This window comes from Plectropomus leopardus, chromosome 11, assembly GCF_026936395.1.
Source record: "Plectropomus leopardus strain MGB_pleo_1.0 chromosome 11, ASM2693639v1, whole genome shotgun sequence".
Taxonomy (NCBI): Eukaryota; Metazoa; Chordata; class Actinopteri; order Perciformes; family Serranidae; genus Plectropomus; species Plectropomus leopardus.
In genome coordinates, this window is record NC_142186.1 from 7,338,152 (window position 1) to 7,363,002 (window position 24,851).

The following is a 24,851-nucleotide window of genomic DNA, read 5'->3' on the forward strand; positions in this document are numbered from 1 at the left end:
CTCTTCTCTATCATAAGCATTTCATCTCTATGTCTCACATTCTTTCCCTCTCCTCTTCGCTGTGGCCTGTATCGGCTACTGAGGATGTGTAACATAACCACATGCTAAATCAACAGTGCAGGCAGCTGTCTTTATCCTGCAATTTACCAACAGCTTTCCTGCAAACAATGTCAGCACAATTTCTGTGGTCTTGGAGTAAAAGAAAAAAATAGAGGGCCGATTTTAATTGAAAGAGGATGGCAAAGAGCATTATGCTTGACAGCATTATCGTCTGCATGAGAAAAAATACAGCTAGCCAAGCCTTTTTTTGCTATGGCTTTGCCACCTATTTCAGCATAATTTCTTTCGAGGTTGATTTTTTTTTTATGTAGGCACATTTCAAGTACTTTTCAGTCTTTCTTTCTGCCTTTTTCTCTGGCTCTCTGGCTGGTAACAGCAGAGCAGAGCTTCTCCTTTTCTGATGTGCAGCGTGGGCGTGCTGCTGGAGCCTCAGTGAGTACAGCAGAACAGCAACTAGCAGTGCAGAGGCAGACAAAATCTCAGTGCTCCCTCACTATGCTGCTGCTTCTGATGAGCTGCAGCATTTCACTCCGCTAATATGATATATAACAGTACTGTAAGCTGCTCAGGCCTTGGAACCATTTGACGGATGCCGACATGTAGTAGTTTAGGTTAAAATTGTTTTGAAAAAATTACAATACGGCCTGGTGAAACATCCCATTAAACAAAAGCAACTATTTGTCACTTAACCTCCAAACTGACTATAGTGGAACAATTCCATGCACTCATAAGTGTTAACATGACCTTAATATATTACCTGTTATTACCCCAACACCATCTTCACAATCGTAGTCTGAGATCTCACTGTCACTTATCCTCTGGGATCCTTCAAAATAAAGAGACAGAAGGAAACATTGGAAAACACAGAAGAGACAAGGGGGTGCGGTATTGAATGAGAAGAGAAATAGAGAGATGAGGGGAAGAGGAAGAAGTCATTTTCATTCCCTCATTTATTTATTCACCCATTTTTTTGTATTATGCCTCCCTGGTCTGACTGTAATCTTAAACTGAAGGTTATAATGGAATCCAATAAGACGCTCACCCAATGTGCTCACATCACTGCACCTCCCAAATACAACAAACAGTCCCTCAAGAGAACATTTGAGATAATATATGTGAAAAATATGTGTCAGCTGTAACAAATAATGCTGCATTTCACTGCTCCACTTCCACAAAAAACAGCAGATCTCTCTTCATCTCAACTGTGGCACTTCTGAATGATACATTCAATCATTCAATTTACATGTGAAGGCGGGGGTGGGAGGAGTGATATAGCGTTAACAGCTCTGTCTTCATCTCCCCCAGTAGCCTTATCACCCCTTTCTGTCCCCTTTCTTTAAAGTATGACCCCCCCCCCCCGAAGCCCCCCACCATCTTCACCGTTCAGTCAACTTAAATCAACTGGACAAGTGTGCTTTATCAGAAATGACAAGTGCTGCACTCTGGCAGTGCCGCTCCCAACCTCTCATCTCAGTTGGCTGGAGACTTTTTACAGCTGTCAGCTCTTTCACCTCACACTTACACAACGCCCAGAAAATCATCCTGGTTGGAGAAGCGAGCAAGCCTTAAGTGTCTAGTTGAAGCAGTGCAGTGAATCAGCCCTGCATAGCACGGGCTACAGTATGGTCGTCTACAGCATGTTAACCAGTATCTGGTCACAGAATGTAACAGAGGTGGGAGAAGGGCCATAAAATGAGCTATTTGGGGATATGGTTAAAGGAAATACTATGCTAGGAAATAATACATAAAGTTCATCAAAACATTCTTCTTTCCATTTCTATTTTGGAACATTAAGAAAAGTATCACGCCAGCAACAGATCTAATGACTCCCTTTACAGTTTTGAAAACATATCCACAATCAAGACACACAAACACAAACACAGTAGAATGGGCTGCAAGTGTGCCATAAGTATTGTGTGCATTCTTAAATGGGGAATGTTGGTAGTGGGCACACACAAAAAAATGCATCACAGAGGAAAAGCAAGTGGTCAAAAGCAAAATATACTGTGCCTGCCAGGACTGGCAGATAGCCTGGGTTTTTGAAACATCACATTTTGCAGGAAACGGTTTTGGGTTGCAGGATGGGATTGTGAGATATTTCACAGGTGAATACACATAGAGGGAGAGACCACTGTGTCCTAAATCTCTGTTTCCCTGGAGTGTGCACGTGTCTGATACCCTGAGTGGATTTCAAACAAGCCGTGTAAAGTTTACACCAGCTTCCCCTCGTTGAATTCCATGTAAGGCAGCAGAGACATGCATCCTTCATGGGAGAGGGGGTGGAGAATCGGGGCATAAGGATGCATGGACAGAGAACACTCAGATGCTCCAAAGAGCAGCACTTCCTGGGAGAGCAGGGGGCTTTTACCTGAGTTGTATGAATATGAGCCTTTGTCTGTGAAAGCAGAAGCAGTAAGGTTGATGTGACATGCATGACAAGGACGAAATATGCATAAAGTGGAACAGCCGTTAAAGCCTTAACAAACTAAAGCAGCCACAGAAAACCAGTGGGACCAGAGGTATACTGTATGTGGACCCTTATTTGCACATAAGAACAACTACAACTTATACTAATTAGAAATTTGAAAATGGACCAAGCCAAGATAGGAGACAATTTGAACATTTGCTTTTCTAAAAGAATTTAAAATCACTTCAGTCTACCTTGTCTTCATCCTGACTTTAGTAACATGACTACTTCTCACTGGTGGTCATGTTACCATAGTGTTCCTTGCATGCCATCTTTGGAAGAAATGCCCAGTTTGGCATGAACAGTCACAGTGACCATGTACACAGTCTAAACCCTAAAAAAGAGGGAATTTTGCTTTTTAAAAACACTGTAACTTTGGAATATATATAAATTTGCTTACTCAGATTAAGTGCTATGGAAGCTTTACCTAAACTTTGGATGTTTTGTCTGCAAAAGATTTCACATTTTATGCCCAATTTCTCATAAAGGGTTTATGCAGGTACTAACACTGCAGGATCAGAATAAAAAGGATGAAGAATTCCTGTATAGATAAATCCTCCCTGTGTACATCCAGGTAGCACCAACGAAATGAAAACTGATAAATAATTCTTCAATTTAATTTATACCCACGCTTTCTATACTTTGTGTGTACAATTGTCAAGATTTTTAAGTAAGTTTTAAAAGGTAGCCACACAATATCATGTCTTTGGTTTTGATTAAGTTATATATCTAACTCAGTGATTAGCATATGGTTTGAAATCAAGATAGTGTTAAGAAGTGTGTTGTGCATTGAGTCAGTGACAGAGGGGTTACGTACTCTGGAGCCGTCGTGTTGGACTCTCTCCATGGAGCTGCCTGCGCTGTGTGTTTGGGGAGGCACGTGGGAGTGGGATGGAGGACACATCATGGGTTTGTAGCTTGTACCAGTGTGGCTCATCATCCAGAAGAGCTGTCTCCAGCTCAATGAGGATCTGCCAGAAGGAAAAGGGCCACAGTCAACATTGTCTTTACTCTAAAGCATGAAAACCACAGACTGTATACAAAGATCCACAACATGACAACTCCCCAAAAGTGTAGCCAAAACATATCGACCCCCCCCCCCGTGGGGGGGCCGCAGTATGGGTCATAAACCTCACCCTCGCCATGTTAGTGGATGGGACATGGGTCAAACGAAAAACTCAAACCTCAAATAAATTTTTCTCAAAGATGGTTTGTGTCACTTAAGGTCGTTTCTACCACCCTAATGTATGTTCAAGTGTTGGTCTGGTAAGTTTGGTGTTTATTAGTTATTTAATGCTATAAAAAGAGGCTTGCATGTCATAATTGACAGCTGTGTGTGCCAGTCACTGTGCCTGCGTTCAATGGCACTGCTCGCGTTTGGTCAGATGTGTAAATGGGCCAGAATTCCACCGCAGGGATCGATACAACACATACTCCTGCTGCAAATGACGTCACCAGTGCAAGATGGTAGCGGCTGTAATAAGGATATTTTGGCTTAATTTTTAAAGTGCGAGTAAGTGAGGATGCAGCGTCCACCTTTATGTACAGTCGATGCAAACTAACTAGTATCTCTCAATAAAAGAAAAACAGAAACACACACTCACAGAGTTGTTACAGTCAGAGTCAGTCCCTTCAGTCTTGCCAAGATGTATTTATTTATCGTACAGGTTTTACACAGTAAATAAAAACATCAAAGCACATTGGCCATGTTGAACAGGGACTGTACCACCAAAACCTTGAAAGGGCCAAGAGCTTTATCAAGGGCTTGACCCCGTCCAAGAGGATTAGCTGAGATACTGTCAGTGAGTGTCCCTGATGGGTAGGGTTTGATTTTCTTACCTCTCCCAGGAATTCGCTCTCCTCCTCCCTCACCCTGGCTTGGTCCCACAGCGTGATCTCCAGCATGCGTTCCCGAAACTCCCGCCGGTGCACCGGCGAATACATAAAGGTCTGGTTCCATTTGGGCTCTAAGGATTTCTTTACCGTTTTTGTTCTCCTCTTGCTTTTGTCGCTGGAGGAACAATAATTCAAACTGTTTTTATTTACAACCATGATAGGAGAGAGCCACGAATACAACAGATCAATAACACGACACAGCACAGAGCACATCACCGTGGCATGCCGATGGTGAAAATGACATGGTGAGATCACTGTACTATCTCCCAGAAAATGTCCACTCCCTTCATTCTTCATCAGTGCACAAGAAAGAGGTGCTTAACAAGATACAACACTGCACTGAATGACCAACAGAGTAATTAGACACATCCATATCCTGACAGCCTTTCCTGATGCTAATGGAAAAAAACAATGACACATGTTTCAAAAACATCCACACTAATAAATAATCCATATTCTAAAATGTGCACTAGGTCAGTGAGGCCCACTGATGTTCAATTGACCTGAGGTGATATTACAGGAGGCGACATTAAAGGTCCGATGTGTAGGATTCAGTGGCATATAGCGGTGAGGTTGCAGAACTAAAACCTCTTCCATGTGCCAAGCGTGTAGGAGAACTACAATGGCAATTTGTCGATTTTGGGGTCGTGTAGAAAAAACATGGTGGACACAGTGGAAGATGGCCTGCTCCGCATGTTGATATAAAAACCTCATTCTAAGGTAACAAAAACATGTTTCTTAGTTGCAGTTGATTATACACTAATGAAAACATAGTTTTGCAAATAGATACCCCTTAATCCTACACACTGGACCTTAAAGTGAGTGGGTGGGTTAAATGGTAATAGTAACTGTTTCTACTCTTACCTTCTATCAGGGAGGAAGTAGATTTTGACGTAAGGGTTCCTGGGCCGGCCATCTTCCCTGGGTGGCAGGTCTTTGGCGCCCAGGATAGTGACAATTAGCTGATGGCCAACTTTGTCATACCACAGTTTAACCTGCAGGGGCAGAGCAGAAACAGCCCGCTGAGAAACCACTCGGGGCCAACAGGAGATAAAACACTCAGAGGGACGAATGCAGGAGAAGACGACTTCATCAAATTAGAAATAAAGTTATAACGTGCATTTGTGTCCTTTTTTATTGAGACCTCTCTCATCTCAATCGACAGTTTTTGACTACAGCCTGGAGTCTTCTCCTGTATTTACCCTTCAGGGAGAAAAAGGAAGATGTCACCCTGCTAAGATGATGTCAGGTCACATGCGTGGTGGTGCAATTTATCAGAGCTTAAGTGCTCATCAAAACATGGACTTACTGTATCAATGTAAATATGGCATGATAATGCTAAAAGTAAGATATCAAAATCTTTATATATGATGTTATCTTTTAGTCTCTCTGGCTAAAGAGACCCTCCTTTGATGAACAGATTAGTTCTGTGTATTGTACGTTTGTTTTTTTTACACATAATGTATGTATTTCTTTTTCTTTGAGTTGAAATGTTGTCAAAGTGATATTAAAATGTCCCTTGTTTATTAAATGGACCTGAATGCATTTGGCCTGAATGCCACTTTAACTGAAGTGAACTGAAGTGAGATGCTAAAGGCAACATGCTCTCAAATTAACAGTGTGCTATGTTGAAATGATACTTTCTACCAGTGACGATGCTGTCGCTCATAATGTTCTCTCATATTCAATGGGCTTTGACATGGAAAAATCAATCATGCTGTTGCAAGAGGAACAGAAGACAGTTCACACTAAAAGGGAAGTATGGACCCCAACGGAAGACACTTAGAAGAAGAAATAAACTCCAACTGAGGCCTTAAAGAAAGTCGATGAAATGAGAAATAAACTTCTAAGTTCTTGTCCATACTTCTTTAAAAATATGATTATGAAAAGGGTCTGCACCATTTAAAACTACCAGCTATACATGCAGCAATGCAAGATAGAGCATTCAAGACAATTCAATAGTTTTCATGTAGGCAAAAACAGACAGAAGAGGGCTTGCAGGAAAACAAATTGTACCAAATAATCTCTAAACATGTAGCCCACCAAAGTACCAAAATCCTGCCAAATAAATAAAATGTACTATCTGTGAATTGGTGAAATACATCTGAAAAGATTACCCTTGAATTTCTTCTTATTATAATAGTACATGTGGTTCAATATTGGCCTGCTAAAGTATAGAAACATAATTGACTTTACAATCAATTAAGTGACACATGCAAGTTTTTAGGGAGTAGACACATGAACATACACACACACACACACATACACACACATTAAAAACCTACTGTATTTTTATAATTACAGGGTGTCCACACATTTTTACCAATAAACTTTCAAACTTTTTCTGTAATGTTCAGTAACATTTTACCCAGTTTCCATGACTCCATGTATGTAGTTTCAAATAGGTAGGCCTTAAAGCAACACAGCTATACAATACTGACACACACTCGTTTACTTGCACTTTATAATTGTACTTGCTCATTCAACATTCCTGCTGGCAGCTAGCTGCATATGCCCACTGCAAATACACCAGACCACCACATGTGGATACTTCGCAAAATGTCAAGGCTGTGCCCCTTATGGGAGGATAGAAAACTTAAATGCAACGCAATTTGATGTGTGTTTGGTATAATTAATAGAATTTTGGCACGTGTGTATGCATTTATTTCTTATTAATCGAACATATATTTAATACACACACACATATATATATAATGTATAGTCAAAACTTTCCGGAGCATTCTGTTGATCTTAAACCATTCCCATGCCTGGACAACATTACTACCACTACTTTCATAACTATCGTGACTTCTGTAATAAGCTCCATTCAAACTCTGCATTATGTTTAGACCCCTATATATATGAAAACTCACATCTTCTTGCTTGCTGCATGATATATATATAACAATATTCTCACACAAGATCCGTAATAAGCCCGTTGGTGGTACTTTTAAGCAAAACATCATAGTGTTACAGTGCTTGATAAATATCCAAAATTCCAAGCAGGAGCATTAATCTTCAAAGTAACTAAATCAAGAATACAGATTCACACAAAGTGATTCTACTGTGCGTCATAAAACCAAACGTACAGATAGACAAAGTGATATTAAAGGTGACTGATAAGAGACCCTCTGAGCAAAGGAAAACCTTCAAATCTTTGTTCCGTTTGGAGTTTGCTATGTGGGAGGTACAATTTGCTTGAACTCTCATCTGAAAAGGAAAAGGCAATTTGGTTTCCAACACAGGACAGTAAACTTGGTATCTTTTCACTGCAACATGAAACTGCAGACCCATCAAACATAAGCTGCTAATTAACAGGACTTCAACTCGCACATGGAGGAGTTCTCCTGTAGGTGTGTGTAAGGTTAGAGTTATTCAGGTCTGGTTTATGTCACACTGAAACAGAAAATAACCCAAGTCCTTTTGTCCTAATCAGGTTCAGGGAGACACCCTCCTGCATTGCCAAAGATCAAAAACATATGACATGAGGTAGGGTCAATTACTGGAGTCAAATCAGGCAATGGAAGAGTGTCTCTTTAAATGTGATCAGATTAGTTGAGCATGCACTACCTAGAAATAATGAGGTGAATGGGTTAAAATGAGTACTAACAACTCTCATCATAGCAGTGATACCAAGAAATCAAACTGAAGAAAATGACACAATGCACTGCACTGAGAGGGAAACTTGAAGCTGCCGTTTCCCCGCAAATGCATTTTCCAAAGTATGGGAAAAAAAGGCCAGTCAACAGTCAATGAGCAAAGACCAAATAGAGATTGTGCCCTGCAGACAGGGCCCATTACCTGGACCCTAGGGGCAAAAGGCGTTGTTCTTCTACTAAGGCTTTGGCTCTGCATAAGCAAAATTAAACAGCAAAAAAAAAAGAAAAAAGAAAAGAAAAAGAAAATGCAATAAAACCAAAACCCCACAAAACAACAAAAAATCACAACACACTAAATAACAACAGAAGTTTGTAGTTTCAGATGGGCAATTTAGGCCAGTGGCTTCATTCTGCTTTCTAACCTTCCTGTTATAGTTTTGCTTCTCTGCTTTTCTGATTACTTGTCCCTGAGCTTCGCTACTCTGCTCTGCATAGGCCTTTTGTAATTATCAATGCCTTGTGATCATATCTCTCTTTCTGCTCTGGACCTTTTCTCCACCGCTTCACAGCCTGCGTCACAGTGACGTTAAACCCTTGTTATCCCTAAACACAATTTAAAGGCTGCTGCAAAAATATCATACAGACAGCTCTTTAGTGTGTAGTATTACTCATCAGGCACTGCAGATCTAACTAGGCTTTTTCAATAATCAGTTATTTTTGAAACATAAAAAAGTGCTTATTTTTAATTGGCTGACAGTCTGAAAAGTATCAATCTGAGTCAAAAGTTCAATAAAGTAACTGGAATCAGCCATTTTACTCATATACCGAATCACCAAAAGCTAAAAATATGGGACAGTGGTCAAATTTGAAAGGGACAGTTCACAAAAAATCAAATCACATAATTTTCTCTTACCTGCAGTGCTGTTCATCAATCTAGAGTGTTTTGGTTTGAGTTGGCAAGTTTGGAGATATTGGCCATCTCCAATATAATGGAACTAAATGGCATCCGGCTTGTGGTGCTCAAAGCTAAAGGTAGATGCACACTTTCCTCTGCTCTGTAATAAGGTTGGCAGTTGTAGTTTAATAAAAAGAAAACGGTTCCTACATTAAACTGCTCACAGCAAGGTCTGTGGATTATCTTGAAAAACTGGGTCATGGTTTCTGGAAAGAGACGTTGCTGTGGAGTTTTTTGAATACATTTTTGTCGCTTTAAGCACTACAAGCTGAGTGCCATCTAGTTCCATTATATTGGAGAGAAGACAGACATCTCTTTGGCCGATCTCAGCAACTCACACCGAAACAATCTCGACTGCTAACTAGCACTGAAGGTAAGGGGAAAGGTACATATTTTTGATTTGAGGGTGAACTGTCCCTTTAAGACTTTGCAGATAGCAGCCTTCAAACCCAATGTCAGTCAAACTCAAGTATTTGTCATAAATATCATTGTTGTGGGGAAAAACATGTCTTGGAGGTGTTAACCTAGATGCTGAAGCTATTTCCCTGCTGGACCCTAAATTTGAGAGTTGATTTATCTCTTGCTTTAATGCAGCCCTTTACCCGTTTACCCCAGGAGGGTTTTTACACTAGATAATGGACAACACACACAGCAACCTGATCTACAACCCTGTGCTGGGCTGGTAAAAGGCCAGCTGAAGAGGCAGAGGGAGAGAAGCTGTGCCTGGTAGCCCAATGGCTTGAACCAGGATTTAAGATATACTTTGAGATGCATTATAATGCATATTATAAGTATAGTAGTATGTTGAAAAATACAGTCATATGAACTTAATAATCCATCTTCCTCATTCGTTTTAAAAGCAATTTAACAGTTCAGTCCCTCCAGAGGATTTCACATGTAGTCTGTAGGTCAAGCTGAGGTCACTTACTGAGAGCTGTCCTGACAGGTACTGGGGGGCGTCCCTCAGCATGCTGGGACTCATGGGGGACGTGACAGAGATGGATGGGCGATCCATCTTCTGAGACTCAAAAGAACTCGAACCTGACAGGGCAGAGACAACGCAGTCAGACGGTTTCGTAGTCATGTTGGCTTTGGTTTATGGTTTTAGTGACATCAATAGATAAAATGAGAGCGGGAGATGGTAGTAAGGAAGATAGAAAGAGATGGACAAGAAGAGAGACAGAAAGAGGGCAAGAGAGCATGCCATGAGAAAGACAGAAACACAGAGAGGCAGAGTGTCAGAAGCAACTCTTGGACATTCCCTTCACTTGATGTTTCTGGGCTGATTAATAGGATAAAATGGGGTAATGAAATTGGCTAAAGATTTTGACAGGACTCACTTGATTCCAGTTGTGCATGTGTGCTGTCTGGTATCCTTGGAATATCTCTGGAAAAAAAAACAGAGAAAGAGCTTGAGTGTGTGAGACAGGAGAGAGAAAGGGGATGGAAAGGATCAATTTGAGCTAATGCTGACTGCACTGTGCTCTAATGACCGTAAGCACCGCATTAGTCTTTATTCACCCAGCAGCTCCCTCAGCAGTACAATGCAGGTCAGATATAGGAATTGGCAAAGCAAAGGTGCCGCCTTTTTTTTCACAATTTCCCTTTTTTGAAAACAATTGGAGGAGAAAGTAGAGGTGAGGCGGTACGTTCTCATTTTGCTGGGTGGTGTTGTACGGTCCCATACGAGAGCCAAGCCAGCAGAGCCAGAGGGAGAAGGGGACAGATGCTGAATAAACAAGATAGGGCTACTCATTCACAAACACATTCTGTGAGAACACAAGCCATACTCCCTCTCAGGCTACCTAAGTCTCCATTTTATAGAGAACTCAGTTAAAAGTTATTCAGAGTAATGCAGGCAGTGACATGCCTGAATGAGCCATCAGACATAAGAACTGTGATTGCTTTACAGGAAAAAAAAGAGGTGATGTAGAAGTGATGTAGTCACAACCTGATGCATTTTTCACGCTTTAACTGGTTTTAGTTTGGGACACGTAAGTTGTTCATTCATGTCTACTGTAAAGAATTATCTAAAACTAAAATCTTTGTCTTATCTGACTGCCTGAATCACACTTGAAGCTCTTGAAGAATCACATTTAATTTGATTAATAAACTTAGCCCTCTAGCTGACATTTCTTTTTTTCATGATCACAGGAGCCTGAAGGCTCTTCCAGTATTTACATGGCAAGATGCAGGGAGACACTCTGGACTCTCAATGTAGTCCTGACATTACAAAAATAAATGATTTAAACCTTAAATAAACAAAACCAACAAGCTACTCTGTGCCTGCTGTGTTGTTTCAAAAAGAAACCTAAACTTTATTCTGTAATGTATTACTCTTTTTGCCTAACACCTCAGTTACTGTCTTCTAATACCCTTCTGCTCATCATGGCCAGGGGGGTCACCCTGATACTATCGGGCCTCTGTATGGTGTTTTTAAACCGGAGTAGGCTTGTTCCGAGTAAATATTTTGTTCCTTACAATTAATGTACTCTATCAAATTAAAGCTGTATATCTGTCTATTTAATGAAAAAGACAACCATCCTATCTGAAGAACAATGAATTGCCTAACACATGTATATACGTTACACATTAAAACAGGATAGTTGTGGAACTCAAAATGTTAACTGTACTGGTATTAGTCTATACACATCAGATAATTAACATCAAAGGGAAAATAGTCACTTTTGTTGTGGATGTCCAATCAGTGTTGATGGTATATGTAATCGATTGAAGCAATACATTTTTCACTGCATGCAATAATGACAAATGAGAAAGCAGCATTCTCCTGCCTGCAGAGCTGTAATGGTAATGACTACATGTATCAGGATGCATGAGTTTCTGGCACATCATTGGACATCCACATAAAAGGTAGCAAATGTTCCCTTAAACTGTAAAAAAAAACAAAAAAAAAACCCAAAAAACAAAGTATATCAGTATGCAATTCTATATATTGACATAGTCTTCAACTGGCCTGTATACTACAATAGCATAATATACACATTAAAATATAATCCCTGAAATTCAGTTACAGGCTTTGGGTTTTGTTGTCTTGGTCACCCCAAGATTTTCAGTGGCCCCATCTAGCCATAAAAAATGCTAGTAAGAAATTTCTGGTGGTGCCACCAAATAATATCCCACTCCAACTGTCCTATGAGGAGTACAGTATGTGTGACAGTGATTGTGAGCTCTCACCCTATAGGCCGTGAGACCACCAGCTCCACCTGCGGCTCAGGCTTCGATTCTAGAATGATATTGTAAACTTCTTTAAATGTGGCTCCTTGTAAAAGCTTCCCGTTCCACTCCAGCACCTGGTCACCTGCAAAAACAACACAGAAACTGGATGTTATATAGGACGTTTTTAATTCTTATACAAGCATAGAAAATACACATGATTATGCTCCTATAAAGCATGCTAAATACGTCCATATCCATTGAGTTTTTTTATAATGGTTTGTGTGTTTTAATACCTGGTCTGAGGTGTCCAACAGTGTCTGCTAGACTTCCTTTCCTCACTTTAGTGATAAAAGCACAAAGTCTACCAGATTCTGTCATCTTGCCTCCCACCACCTGTAGAAGCAAAAAAGGTGACTGGATTAGCACCATGTGAACTCAGCTTGAATTGTTATGACTGCAGCCTGAATGTTCCATGCTGACTCTTCATGACAAAACTCATGAAGATGCGTCACGTGCGTGGCAGCTTGCAGAAAAAGACAGATTGTTTTCCTTAAAAGTACCCTGTTGATGTCATGGCTTTAGCTTTTGCCTGCAAGGAATGAATCCTCAATGAAAGCATTAAGGAGAGGGTCAATGGCAAAAGTGCATCTCAGTTTTTTAAAAAAATTTCAGGGCAATGGTTTCTTCCCCAGGGACACACTCTGGTGCTGCTCTGTGGTTCTGTAATAGAGCAGGCCCGTGGGCTAGAGCTGTACTGTACAGTCCTGAGCTGCTGTACTCCACTCTGCTCAGCTTACATGGGCATCATACAAATAAAAATCCCTCTTAATGGCAGCTGAATGCCAACATACAAAGGAGCTTAGGGAAGTCTGCTAAATGAAATAGCTTTATGTAACAGGCAGGAGCCAGAGAAGGAGGCTCACAGAGGGAGAGAGAGAGAGAGAGAGAGAGAGAGAGAGAGAGATGGACAGTGAGGGTGAGGCTGGCAGCCTGACTGATGGACTGACTGGCTGGACTGCCGAGTTGGCTGGCTGCTGCTGAGCGGACAGAAACGCGCGGAGGCACTGAGCAGACACAAACATGCCATTTCAGGAGGCTCATTCAATCAGTAATGATTTTTCCTTATCCTGCCGCTCTCTGTTCTCTCTCTTCATGGCCCACCATGCTCCTCTGGACTTTGGCTGCTCAGCTCTTTTTTTTCTAAACCAGCGTCCACCACCTACAGATTTATGCAACACCGGAAAGAGAAGGGAAACCAAAGAATCTACCACAACAGAAATGTTTTTTATTCTTTGCCAATGTAGCAACCACACTGCAGTAACTAGCCAACTCAAATGTTTAAAACAGGATTAATACAGCACCAAAATGGAAGAGAAAACACACAGCAGCCATAGAATGTAAATAATTAGGGGACTGTGGTGGTACTTTTAAAAAACATAAACCTTGCCATAACCGTGCAAAACTAATCAAATTTCTATTGTCGATTATCGGGCAACAGTGACAGGTTGTGGACCGACTTGTTTCCTTAAGAGCTGCTGAATGCAGTTCATTAAAAGTAGTTCAATATGAGTGCGTTCAGAAAATTATACAGCTCAATATCAAACACTGCTCATTAATATTCATCAGGAACATAATCAAGTCTTTAATGAATATTAATACTGAGTAGCACTATGATGTGATCAATAATTGGAAGCCAAGGAGAAAATTGGCGAGTCACACAAAAAAAGAAACTACAAATGGGAGAACTCACAGCTGAAAATTAATAAACTGTATGTTAACATAAATGTACAACACCAACACTGCACCTGGCAAATTTCCCCAAAGGTCTTCGGTATGATTTGTTATCAACTAAAATCTATTACAAACATGTATTGTATACTTTATGCTAAATATGAATTTTTCAACACACTATGTTGGAAGTATTATGAAAATTGTGCAACAGAAACTTTCATGGTGCAGCATCACAGTGTGTTCAGGATTTTACAGTGTGTGTGTTTGTATCATGCCTTCACACTAACACACACACACACACACACACACACACGCACACACACACACAGACGGGTAGACAGAACCATTATAAGCTCACCTTTAGACCAAGCAGAGCTCCTGAGTCTCGAGGCACACTTCCATCTTTCATACGCTTGTTGAGTAAAATACGCCCTATTAGGCGATCCCCATCTTTGGACGGCTGCCACGTCACCGGGTGCTACAAGGTCAGAGCAACAACACACCTATTGTTTAACAACTCATCCACTTGAATTTGATTAGTTTAGACCAAAGCAGACAACTGTCCATAGTGGAAAGGGGGCACAGGGAAAGTATTTATTCACTCAGGGAAGAAAGTTCACACAAACTCGGTTGTCTCATCAATACCATTTAATTTTTTCAGATCGCAACATGCTCAGTTATTTAAATTCTAAAAAATGGAATATCAAATTCATAAGATAATCATGGATCTAACTATTGATGAAAAATAACATCTAACACCCAGTGTTAGGTGTTATTTTCAGAGCTTGTGTGAACCTGCCAGTGTGAGGGTGGAGTGAGCTTCATGCAGCGCCCCATGCAGAGTAAAGCAAGCAGCCCCAACACTCCTCCTCAAACCAGCTCTTCAAGCTGGAGCAGGAAGACCGGAGTCTCACTACACACAAACATACAACCACCATCAAGTGGAGTAGTGAGGGGAAAGCAGACAGCGAAAAGGTGGGAAAAAGGTCATCTATGATACAAGAACAAATGAGGTAGACCATGAGGTGCCAGTTTAAAGATCAAAAAGGATGAAAAACAGACAGCACAAAATAAAGCCATGAGACACAGAGAAGGTGAAATCACAGATGTGCAGTGGAAGGGAAAAAAGAAAAACAAATGTTTTCATTTTTGTGCAAAACAAATCCAGTCTTCCCTGTTTTGTGTGCTTACAATCATTTGGGTTTTGCTATAGAAGTGAGTGGAAAGTTGGGCAGGGGGACAGGTTCTGTCTGGACTGGGTGCTGTGGGGTAGGGCAGCAGAGTGAGAGGGACGGGCCTGAGTAAAGGTGTTCCTACTACACTAAACAGGACCGCTGCAGAGCAAGAACACAACATACGGAGGAGAACGAGCATGCAACTAGGAGAGACCCACATTCCTTGTGTGCCATGACAAACAGAGAGGTTGTGTGTCAATGCTCTTCTTTTACAACTACTGTAAGATGTGTAGTTTCTGTTTGGGGAGCAAAACAGCAAGTACAAGTAGCAAGCAAAGAGGGTGCCCCCAAAAGACTTTTTCAGCAACACCGAGCAAGGTGGAGCCAAAAGGAACCGAAAAACAAAAAGGAACGAAATCGCAAGAGAAATCAATTTATACAACGTCAAATAAAATCCAAAAAATAAGCATCTCACCTATTTACACTGAGTGACAGAGAGCAAACAAAGACTGGATGGGTAGGTCATAAATAATAATAACAAAATGCAGGCTAGATTGTCTCAGTACCTTCTCACTATGGCTATGCTCCTCGTTTAGGGTAGTGCTACTGCACGTATCAACTCCCGAGTCTTTAACCTGCGGTTCACACCATGCCAAGTCCTCTTCAAATGAGTGGCCCCCAAAGCGCACCATTTTCTTTTGCCTCTCAGATAAGGTGTGTGTCGGCTCGGACATAAATGTCTGCTCAATTGTTTTTCTTTTTCCCCTTTGACTGTCCCCTACAGGTGTGGGATAAAAACAGAAAGAAAAACAGAAAAACAACATGCAAAGGTGTAAATAAAACAAAGGAAACATGAAATGACAAAAGACTCTGGGAGAAGGGGGAATGGGGGGGGGGAGAGACAGAGAGAGGGAGAGAGAGGGGTAGGAGGGGAGGGGTCAAGGCAGGGCTCCACATGTCTCACCAAAGACATTGGGGAGGCCTCGCTGCTATGCCAAGACGCATGGTCCCACCAATGGCCATCCAAATCACCTGTAAGGTGGGGGGAAAGGGCGCACACACACGAGAGAGGACAGCGAGAGGGACCAGTGAGGACACCACGGACAACATACAGATAGTAACAGCCAGACAAACACACACATAATACAGTACTAAACATCCAAATATTCATTTATGCACACACACACACACACACACACACACACACACACACACACACACTGCTCAAACTCAAAAGTTGGTCATCATGTGCAACTCTAAGATCCCTGTGGAGAAAGAAAGATGCAGCTCAGGTAATAATACATCCAGGATCAATAATGATTTGACCACCTCCACACTGTACAGTAAGGGAAGGATGCAGTGCTGTATTCTCAGCCACAGTAGTCTCACTTTTGGCATTCATGACCACATGTTTTCCCTCTCCTTTCCCTCATCTTCCCTACAGGACAGAGATGAAATCTACTCTACATTCATCTCTACCCTTGTAAAGATGCTGACAACATGCACCAGAGATCAGATTCTCGTATAGGGTTCCCACTGTGGGTGTTGGGATCAGAATTAATTGTGTGACATTGTTTTACAATATTCCAGTTTTTACTGGCTTCTACTGGGTTTCAGTTATTATAAAACATGATGTATTGCTTTACAGTATCAGGGAATACTGCTTTGAATCAAAAGAACTGTTCCAGGAACTCTTTCAGGACATAACTGTAATCCATTAAACAATTTTCTTATGAGTCTAACTCCTCACAACAAATGGAAGATGACTATGGGTGAGGAGTGGGGGCAAGAATCAGCAATATCAGCACAAGAAACAAATAAGTTTTATGGAAAATACGGTCCTCCATTTGAGAATACTTCACCAGTAATGCCACTTTAATGTGGAGCTGTCTGTCAGTCATCTCAAGCACTGACTCATGTGTTTACAGTGGGGCTGGGCGATATTGTGAAAATCAAATAGCATATTTTTGACCATATATCTCAACGTAAATAATGTGTCACACAATGAGATTTATTTAAAAAGATCTTGAATAATGTGGATATAATGGCTAATAAAAGAACAGCTAACCCAGTCTGCTAGGTTCAGAAAATTATATCACTTTACTGTAATGCAGCCTTTAAAAACAGGAAAGGACAAAAAAAACAACACTTACAATATAACAGTATTACAAATCTAAGCAGTCTCATATTACAATATTGATATAGTATTGATATGTTGCCTAGCCCTTACAGTATCTAGAGGTTGTTTTTTATAGCACTATAGTGGAGTTGTGTATCCTCACTTGACACAAAGACCACCACCTTAAAAATAATTAAAAACATCAGGAAATATGTGTAATGAGTAGGAGTATTGCTTTGGCCATCATTTGCACCTAAATTGCATCAAGATTTGGCTGGCTTAAGTCTATTGTCAGGAAACTGTATTACAGTTGTTGATTTCTCCAACATTTTTAACATCTTTAACCATTTAGTTTCATTTTCATTTCCATAGAACAATCTTTTAAAGCTCTTTGCTAGATGCCTAAGTTCAAATTATTTTTGTTTAAACCACGTTAGCATGCTGCTATCTTATCCTGCAGAGGCTGCATCTGTAGCAGGGAGTAGGGCAGATCTCTAATGTGTTTAACTGAGGATTCAGATTGCAGTGCCACACAGCCTTAACTGACCTCAATCTAAAGTGCACCAGGGAGAGCTTTTAAAGATGAGGCTCTGATTACAACTTCTGTAGTAGCACCAGTGGACACACGGTATTTAGAAACACGGGCTCGGCAAGTGGCTCGAAAGATAATATTGAGGTGGTATAGATAGAGGTTTGAGGGATTTATTAAAAAATTTTTTTTCATTTTCCCATCAGTCTAGCTGAAGGGTAAGAGGGGAAATGATGGCAGTTAGACCCATAAGACAGAGAATCAAGACCTTTAACTCCACAGTATCTCTTGCTTCAGATACGATGCTACCGTCAAAACAAACAGCCAAAAAGAGCAAACGCAGATATCTTATGACACAAACAGTAACTTGTTCCAGTGCAGAGCTATGTATTCAAAACCAACCTGTTTTCCCTAGTGGATGCACAGACCAGGGAGATGGAGAGTGCTTTCAATTTGATTAAGAGGCTTAAAAATCCAAGCTAATTAAAAAGAGTAAAAAATATTGAATCTGAAGGTGGTGCTAAGACTCCCACTGGAGAGCAGTATGGAAGTAAGGAGGACTGAAGGTTGAGACTATCCAAAGACTAAGGGAAATCATTTCAGTTGTCAGAGAGATACTGCTGTCTGTCTGACTGCTGAGAAACTGTTTATCTCTTTGTCCTGAGACCTCAGTGGATTTAAAGAAGAGGCAATACACATTTCAATGTTTTTCACTTACACTGGCAAGTCATTTTACAATTCAGTAATAAAGTGAATTATTACATGTCCCAATAAAGTTGCTCTTATTAAAGCATATAACAGTTGAGATGTGTTCATTAAAACAATATGGAAATCCTTTTGTGGTGCTGACAGGTATTCACCAGACCCTGATCTTTCACTTGTACATGTGCTGTTGTTGATATGTGCGCTTGCATAAATGTAGCATGTAGCTGTAGTGAACTTTAGGCCCACAGGCACAGGAAGGTCATCTGAAAACACGGCACTTGTGCAACCCCTGGGCCATATACATCACATTTCACACACTTCACTTCTCCTGCAAAGAGCTGTGGAACCTAATGGATCTATACAGGACAGGCCCTCCTTCAAGCATTATCTGGCTGACGAGTCAATCTCAGGGAAATCAGGGAACTCTGAGGGAAAGGCATAAAAATAGCTTGCATATTCTTCTGGTTGTACAGGAGAAGCAGAGGGGGGCTTGAGATTACAAGGGTAAAGAGGAAGGGATTTTCAATATAGAAAAAAAGCAGCTGCATGGAGGAAGAATTGCTGCGTAAAGATAGTGTCACTGTGAATAAATACAGCCACATCTTCAAGTCTTTGAACACTAGCTGATGCAGAAATACAGACCCTGTTTGATCTTGTTTAAAGGGATAATTCCGTTTTATTACAACTTGGGTTTTAGCTGCATATCTTTGTTCATTGGTATTCATTTTATAAAGATAACCTTGTGGTCACCAAAGTAAGTAACTACCCAACCAACTTCACTGGCAGTCAAAAAAGTGAGCACCTGAAATATTACAAATAATCTCTCATTGCACTTGCCTGACCATCTGAGGTCAGTATCCTGCTCAAGGACACTTCATCAAGTGGATGGGACAAGCTGGGGATTGAACCACCAAGCACCCGCCTGAACCACTGCTGTCTAATTTAGGCTAACAGGAGGTTTGTTTAAAGCCTGTCTGATTGTCTCAGTGCTCATGTTTCTTGCCCCGTCTGATTTCTTTTTGTTCCCATATCTCTGCAACTGATTTTCGCCAAGTGCCATGTGATTATTAGTCATCACAATAATGGTCCAAACTATGAAAATACAACTTTATTTAGGATCCTTTACTAAAGTTATATTGTGTTCCAGTATTTTTTTATTCTACAAAATTGAGACATAGCTCTTAATATTATTTTTGCAATATAGTTTTAGAAGTTGTGTATCTTAGTTTTTATGATGCAGATTTTGATATTACAAATGTTGCGCTTCTCTGGGGTGATGCTGAGAGTAGGGATGTGCACATCAGTCTACTAGTCAATGAAAATGAAAATGTCTCAAGATTTATTTTTTCTAAAGTATATTGCTTGCAATCTATGTCATTTGTTTCTGAGTTGTTGTAACGTTGTTTTGTTGTATAATGTATAATGTTCATAATGCACGGTGCAAAGTCCCGCACATTTCAGCTGCATTTAAAATACAATTTGGTAAAATGTGATGAGCAATTTCAAATGCCTCTTATAATATATAGAATAGTTTTTAGGACAATGTTTCACCTTAAAGATTAATTGTGCTTAGTTTTAAATGTTTTCTGAGTGTATCCTTGCTTTTAGACGGGTTAACTGGTCTAAGTTTCAACTTGTGTTTTAACATCAGATAAATTAGTTGTTAGGAACAGCCCTATATGAAAGTAGTATCATTGACTTTTGCCATTTTTATTGGGTTTTAGCGCAATTATTATTGATGTTAATATCCATATCCATACCAGTCAGAGTAAACACTCTCCAGTGATTTCCACATGTACACTTTTCTTCATCTTCAGAGTTGTGTCGAAGTTGCAAGGTCAGTCTAAGCCAAACAAACAAACCTTCTTCCCTCCTTCCCTCTGCTATCACTATCCATCCATCAGTCTTTGGGAGTGCTAAAACTACTTACTGTACACAGTTATGCACTGTGATAAAACATTATGGATGTCCCCAGACAGGCTTTGCCCTCTGCGGCCTTTTAACCAACAGCTGACAACAGTGATTACCCTCTTTGCCTCCCAGCTGCTATTCTGTCGGCAGCATAAACACCAGAGCCCAGTTTAGCGTGGTAGACACTCTCCATTGAAGTCACTTGCCTAATGTGGCCATGATAGTCCAAACAGCTCAAGGCCTGCGTTTATGATCAGGGAGAGGAAGAAACATATCATGTACATCAGCTTCTGCTGCGATATTTGTATTTATTCGTCTATTTTGGAGCTCTAGCTGGATTAAATTTAGATGCTACACATCTTATCTCAAAGTCGAATCAGTCAGAGTTTCACCTCCACCTGAGCCTGTCCTTCCTCCCATCACACTCCTCCGCCTACCCCAGATCACCCTCAATGTCTGTCAAAAAGAATTTGACTGGGCACCAACATGGAGGTACATCCAGCCTTTCCCCTTTCTTTCCCTGAAACTTTATTAACAGTGGCACACCACAATTGGGCACTGATCCCCAGCGAGGCACTGTGTGGTTTTTCAGGGAGCAGGAAACTCATCACGGCCATAAATTGTGAGCATCAGCAGTCTGCGCCCGGCCCTGCCGTTTCGCCCCGACTCCGAAGCCCAGCAAAGTGCTGATTCAGGGCAAAGGCAGAGCGCAGGCAGTGGCGGAGTTCACCACCAGCAGGCTCTCCATCACTTTGACAGCTCAATAAAAACCAGTGTAAACTATTAATTGGATCATTAATTATTGATGCTGTTTTTACTACAATTCAAGGGGCGAGAGCAGAAAAGAGGCAGGGGTGAAACTGTGTGTATGTTTAAACATAGTCACCATGCTAGGAAGGTGATACAGTGTCATGTTAAAACCTTGGTGAACGCAGATCTTAAAACATCAACTTATACTCTAACATAAAAGGCCAACTTCTACTATTAAGCACAAAACACATTTAAACTACCCATTAAAGGTAAAAAAAAATCCGAAGAATATTTTCTAATATCCAGCTTGATAGAACATACAACAAACCCAACAGAGTTACTGAGGTGCAAAAACTGATCCAAGAAGACATTAATGAGGATGTAACTTAGGCTGTCACTACACAATGTCCACCTCTCTGCTGTAGTTAGCCAGCCAGCCTCTCCTTTTCTGTCTGTTCGGCACTATTATGAGACTGCATGTCGGGGGAATCAATAAGGAGGAAAACACAGGCAGAGGACCACTGCGATAAATCAGTCTCCGGTGCTCGCAGGCACAAGCTAGGCCCATTACAGCTGGCACACCCTCTCTCCTCCAGTCTCCTCCTCCCATTGGTCTCCCCACCTTCTTATCCCATCAAACTCTCCTCCTTCCTCGGCGCCCCCTTTGGGTTGTTGGAGATTTGAGGGCATGACATGCACCCTGCTTAGTCTGCTGTTACACACCCATCTCTGGGGCCAGTCAAGCAGAGTGCACAGACCCTAAGATGCTGACAGGCCACATATGGCCAAAAGGTGCTTTCTGCCTTCTTTCTCATTCCTCTTCCATTGTGGCCTCACATTCAATTACAATTAGTGTTCTTTGCTTAGCTTTTTATGCTTTGTCTCACTCCTGATGAGAGTAAACACTCTTTACGGTTGCCAATCAGAGTGCCTGCTTTGCACGTTAATGGTAAAAGCAGGGAAATTTAATCTAATCTAAAAAGTTGATATAAAGTACAATTAGTGCCTTTAAGGGAGCACTGAAAACACCTGCGCAACCTGGTTCAGCTGAAATACATCCATGCCATTTCCACAGTCATGCTAAATTTGTTCCATTTGTAAACTCCATGTACTGCCAAAACTGACTGATCTTTCTTCATGGCTGTTATAATGTCACATGTCCAAATCTGGGGCCCAGAGTTTGGATCCCCTCTCTGCTGTCTGTTATATAATTAAGTCTACTTGAAAGAGTGCAAACAAGGACACTCTGGTTTAAAATAAATGGTTCAGTAGAATTTTCTGAACCATTTATCAGACTCTCTGCATGCACCATATCACAGCAGACTTAATTATGTCATAAATTAATGAAACTGACAATTATAACCAAATGAAGACCAAAGATAGCTCCACATCATCAGCTGTCCGAGAATGTTCTGTAGCTACTGTGGTTTGCTATACTTATTCAGGTCAATAGTTCAGCTCTTTCCTTTGTTTTCTCTCCGTCTCCTACACAGGCTGACCTGTGGAGGAGGCAGACAGAAGCAGACAGAAACAACAGAAACTCTGACCCTCAGAACAGCCCACTTTTCTCCCTATTTCTGTTCCATGGCTACCTGGAAACCTGGAAACTCCCACATCAATAATGTAGCGCTATAGTGCTGGGCTGCTTCCCTTAGTGAGGAGAACAGTTACATAACAGAGCAGACCAACTGAATTCCTCCCCTCTCCTCTAGATTAAACATTTCGACTATGTGGCAGGCGCTTTGGTCTGATGCTACTGACAAAAGCAAACTGCGCTACTGTACTTTTTTCCTTTCAATCTTTTATTCCTCCATTTATCAACTGTGCCTCCTCCTCTCTTTGTGGTTGGTGCTTTAACATCTCTGAAGTAAAGGTCTCCATACTTACAGGTTTGACAACAAAATCAATTTGCAATTACGACAACTGTCATGCAGGTGGAGCAGTCAAGAAGCGAACAGCCTAAACAATTGCTTTCGATGTTGATTCTATGTAAAGTGGCATTTAATTCAGTCACTCTGACTGTCCATTTCTACCTTACTGTGATAGTTAAAAAACAGGACAAGGCAGGCAGAGCCACTATCTAGCATATCACCTCAGTTAGGTACACTGTAGTAAACTGAACCCACAGCATAAAAAAAAATCACATTATTAGTGGAATAAACTGGCAGCTTTAATCTAGAAAAATCAACAGAACAGGCAGTAAAAACACTAAAAGTACTGCTCTGTAAATGGGTCAATAAACAACAAGAGGTGAAGGACTCGAGCAACATGACTTGACTCAAATCAGACTTTCGCCTATTTATTTTTTCGACCCGACTTAGACAGATCACTTTAAATGACTTGACTTTTTAAAACTAAACATTTGCATTTTTCTAAATATTGAGAAGACATGTTTTGTTTTTTAAAACATGATTGAGTGATTTCTAGCACAATAAAGCACTCAAACCAAGTAAATTACAAGGATTCATCAGACCAGCAGAGGCCAACGCACAAGGCAGCAAATAATGGAGGGGGCTAGTCAAAAAATAATAACATTTGAATTTAAGGATTATTTTGCTGTTGACAGTGGTAAGAAGGGAACAGTGGTATACAAAGTCTGCAGCTCAAAATTCAGTGCCACAACCACCACAACATCCACCTTTTTTGAGTTGTATTACCATTTTTCATTTTAGAAAGTGTAAGGACTATTTATTATTTCAGAGGCTCACTCTCCGTTGTTGTGCATAAGGTGTAAGCAGGCTCAACAGTTTTCGCTAACTTTGAAAAAAACTCATCTTTTAACTGTGGTAAGTCAGATTTCACATGACTTGACTTGACACTTGTAGCACAGACTCAACTTGACTTGCTTGATTCTCACCACAGTACCTTGAGATTTAAAGATTAGGATTTAAGTATTTTTTGCGATTAGCACTTATGGAACTTACTCCCACTTCTGACACACCCTAAGAGAAGATATGGCATGACTTCATTATCTTTTCAGTCAGTTTTTGTTGCCTTCCTCACTGGACTGAACCATAATTGTATTATCACTTTGTAATGGGCAACTGTAATAGAAAATACATTATGACAAAGGAGGTAAAATATACTGCTGGAAAACATATAATCAGCCTCTGCTCTTTCATTACCCTTTTTCCTAATAAATTCTATTCATGTACTATAGCACTGCAACTGCTATTAACTCAGCTCACCCTGTTTTACCGGACACCCACACCACAGCCCCTTCCCCATTTCCCTCTGTCTGTCACTTATGTAACACTGTCCATTAGAATGGACTGACCATGTGAACAAGCTGTGGTAGCACCTGACAAAGCGTGCCTTAAGATTACAGCAAACTAAAGACGGCCTTGAGAGCAGCAGCTTTACATTCATTTCAAATCACAGCCACACACATAAACACCCATCCACATTGAAACATATCTGGCTGGCTCATGAGAGCACAAGCATCCTCCTCAAAGGCACGGGAGCTGTTAGAGTAGATTCATAGACAATACACATAAAACGTAATAGTGCTTTGCACAAAGGTATGGCTCATTATTTTCAATTTTTTAGGAATCTTTTACTAAAAAAAGCCAAGATCTAATAAAATAAGCTGAGTTTTAATCCAATGCTATCAAACACATCAAAAGCTGTTTTCTGCAGAAATAATTTACTATTTATCACAGGAAATAGAATTTACAGAGTTGTTTTCATCAGTTTTCTCCATATTCCATATATATATATATATAAACATATATATATTTCCATATTTTCTGTCATTGATGTTCTTACTTTTTATTT

The 24,851-nt window shown here is 40.6% G+C and overlaps 1 protein-coding gene across 41 annotated transcripts in view; it reads right to left on the reverse strand.

Moving 5' to 3' along the window:
* rims2a (regulating synaptic membrane exocytosis 2a) overlaps positions 1–24,851 on the reverse strand; it is a 162,285-nt gene that overhangs the window by 55,960 nt on the left and 81,474 nt on the right. For 23 of the 41 annotated variants that reach the window (XM_088083908.1, XM_088083909.1, XM_088083919.1 and 20 more), the window contains 12 exons: positions 15,627–15,838; positions 14,244–14,363; positions 12,448–12,547; positions 12,173–12,296; positions 10,318–10,364; positions 9,906–10,018; positions 8,225–8,272; positions 5,288–5,418; positions 4,367–4,559; positions 3,345–3,498; positions 2,429–2,455; positions 818–886 (listed from right to left, as the gene is read on the reverse strand). In XM_088083908.1, coding sequence (XP_087940034.1) covers positions 818–886; positions 2,429–2,455; positions 3,345–3,498; positions 4,367–4,559; positions 5,288–5,418; positions 8,225–8,272; positions 9,906–10,018; positions 10,318–10,364; positions 12,173–12,296; positions 12,448–12,547; positions 14,244–14,363; positions 15,627–15,838 — 1,338 coding nt within the window. Of the gene's footprint in view, positions 1–817; positions 887–2,428; positions 2,456–3,344; positions 3,499–4,366; positions 4,560–5,287; positions 5,419–8,224; positions 8,273–9,905; positions 10,019–10,317; positions 10,365–12,172; positions 12,297–12,447; positions 12,548–14,243; positions 14,364–15,626; positions 15,839–16,024; positions 16,093–24,851 lie in introns of all 41 variants that reach the window. The other 18 variants (XM_088083930.1, XM_088083946.1, XM_088083938.1 and 15 more) reach the window with 8 other exon arrangements.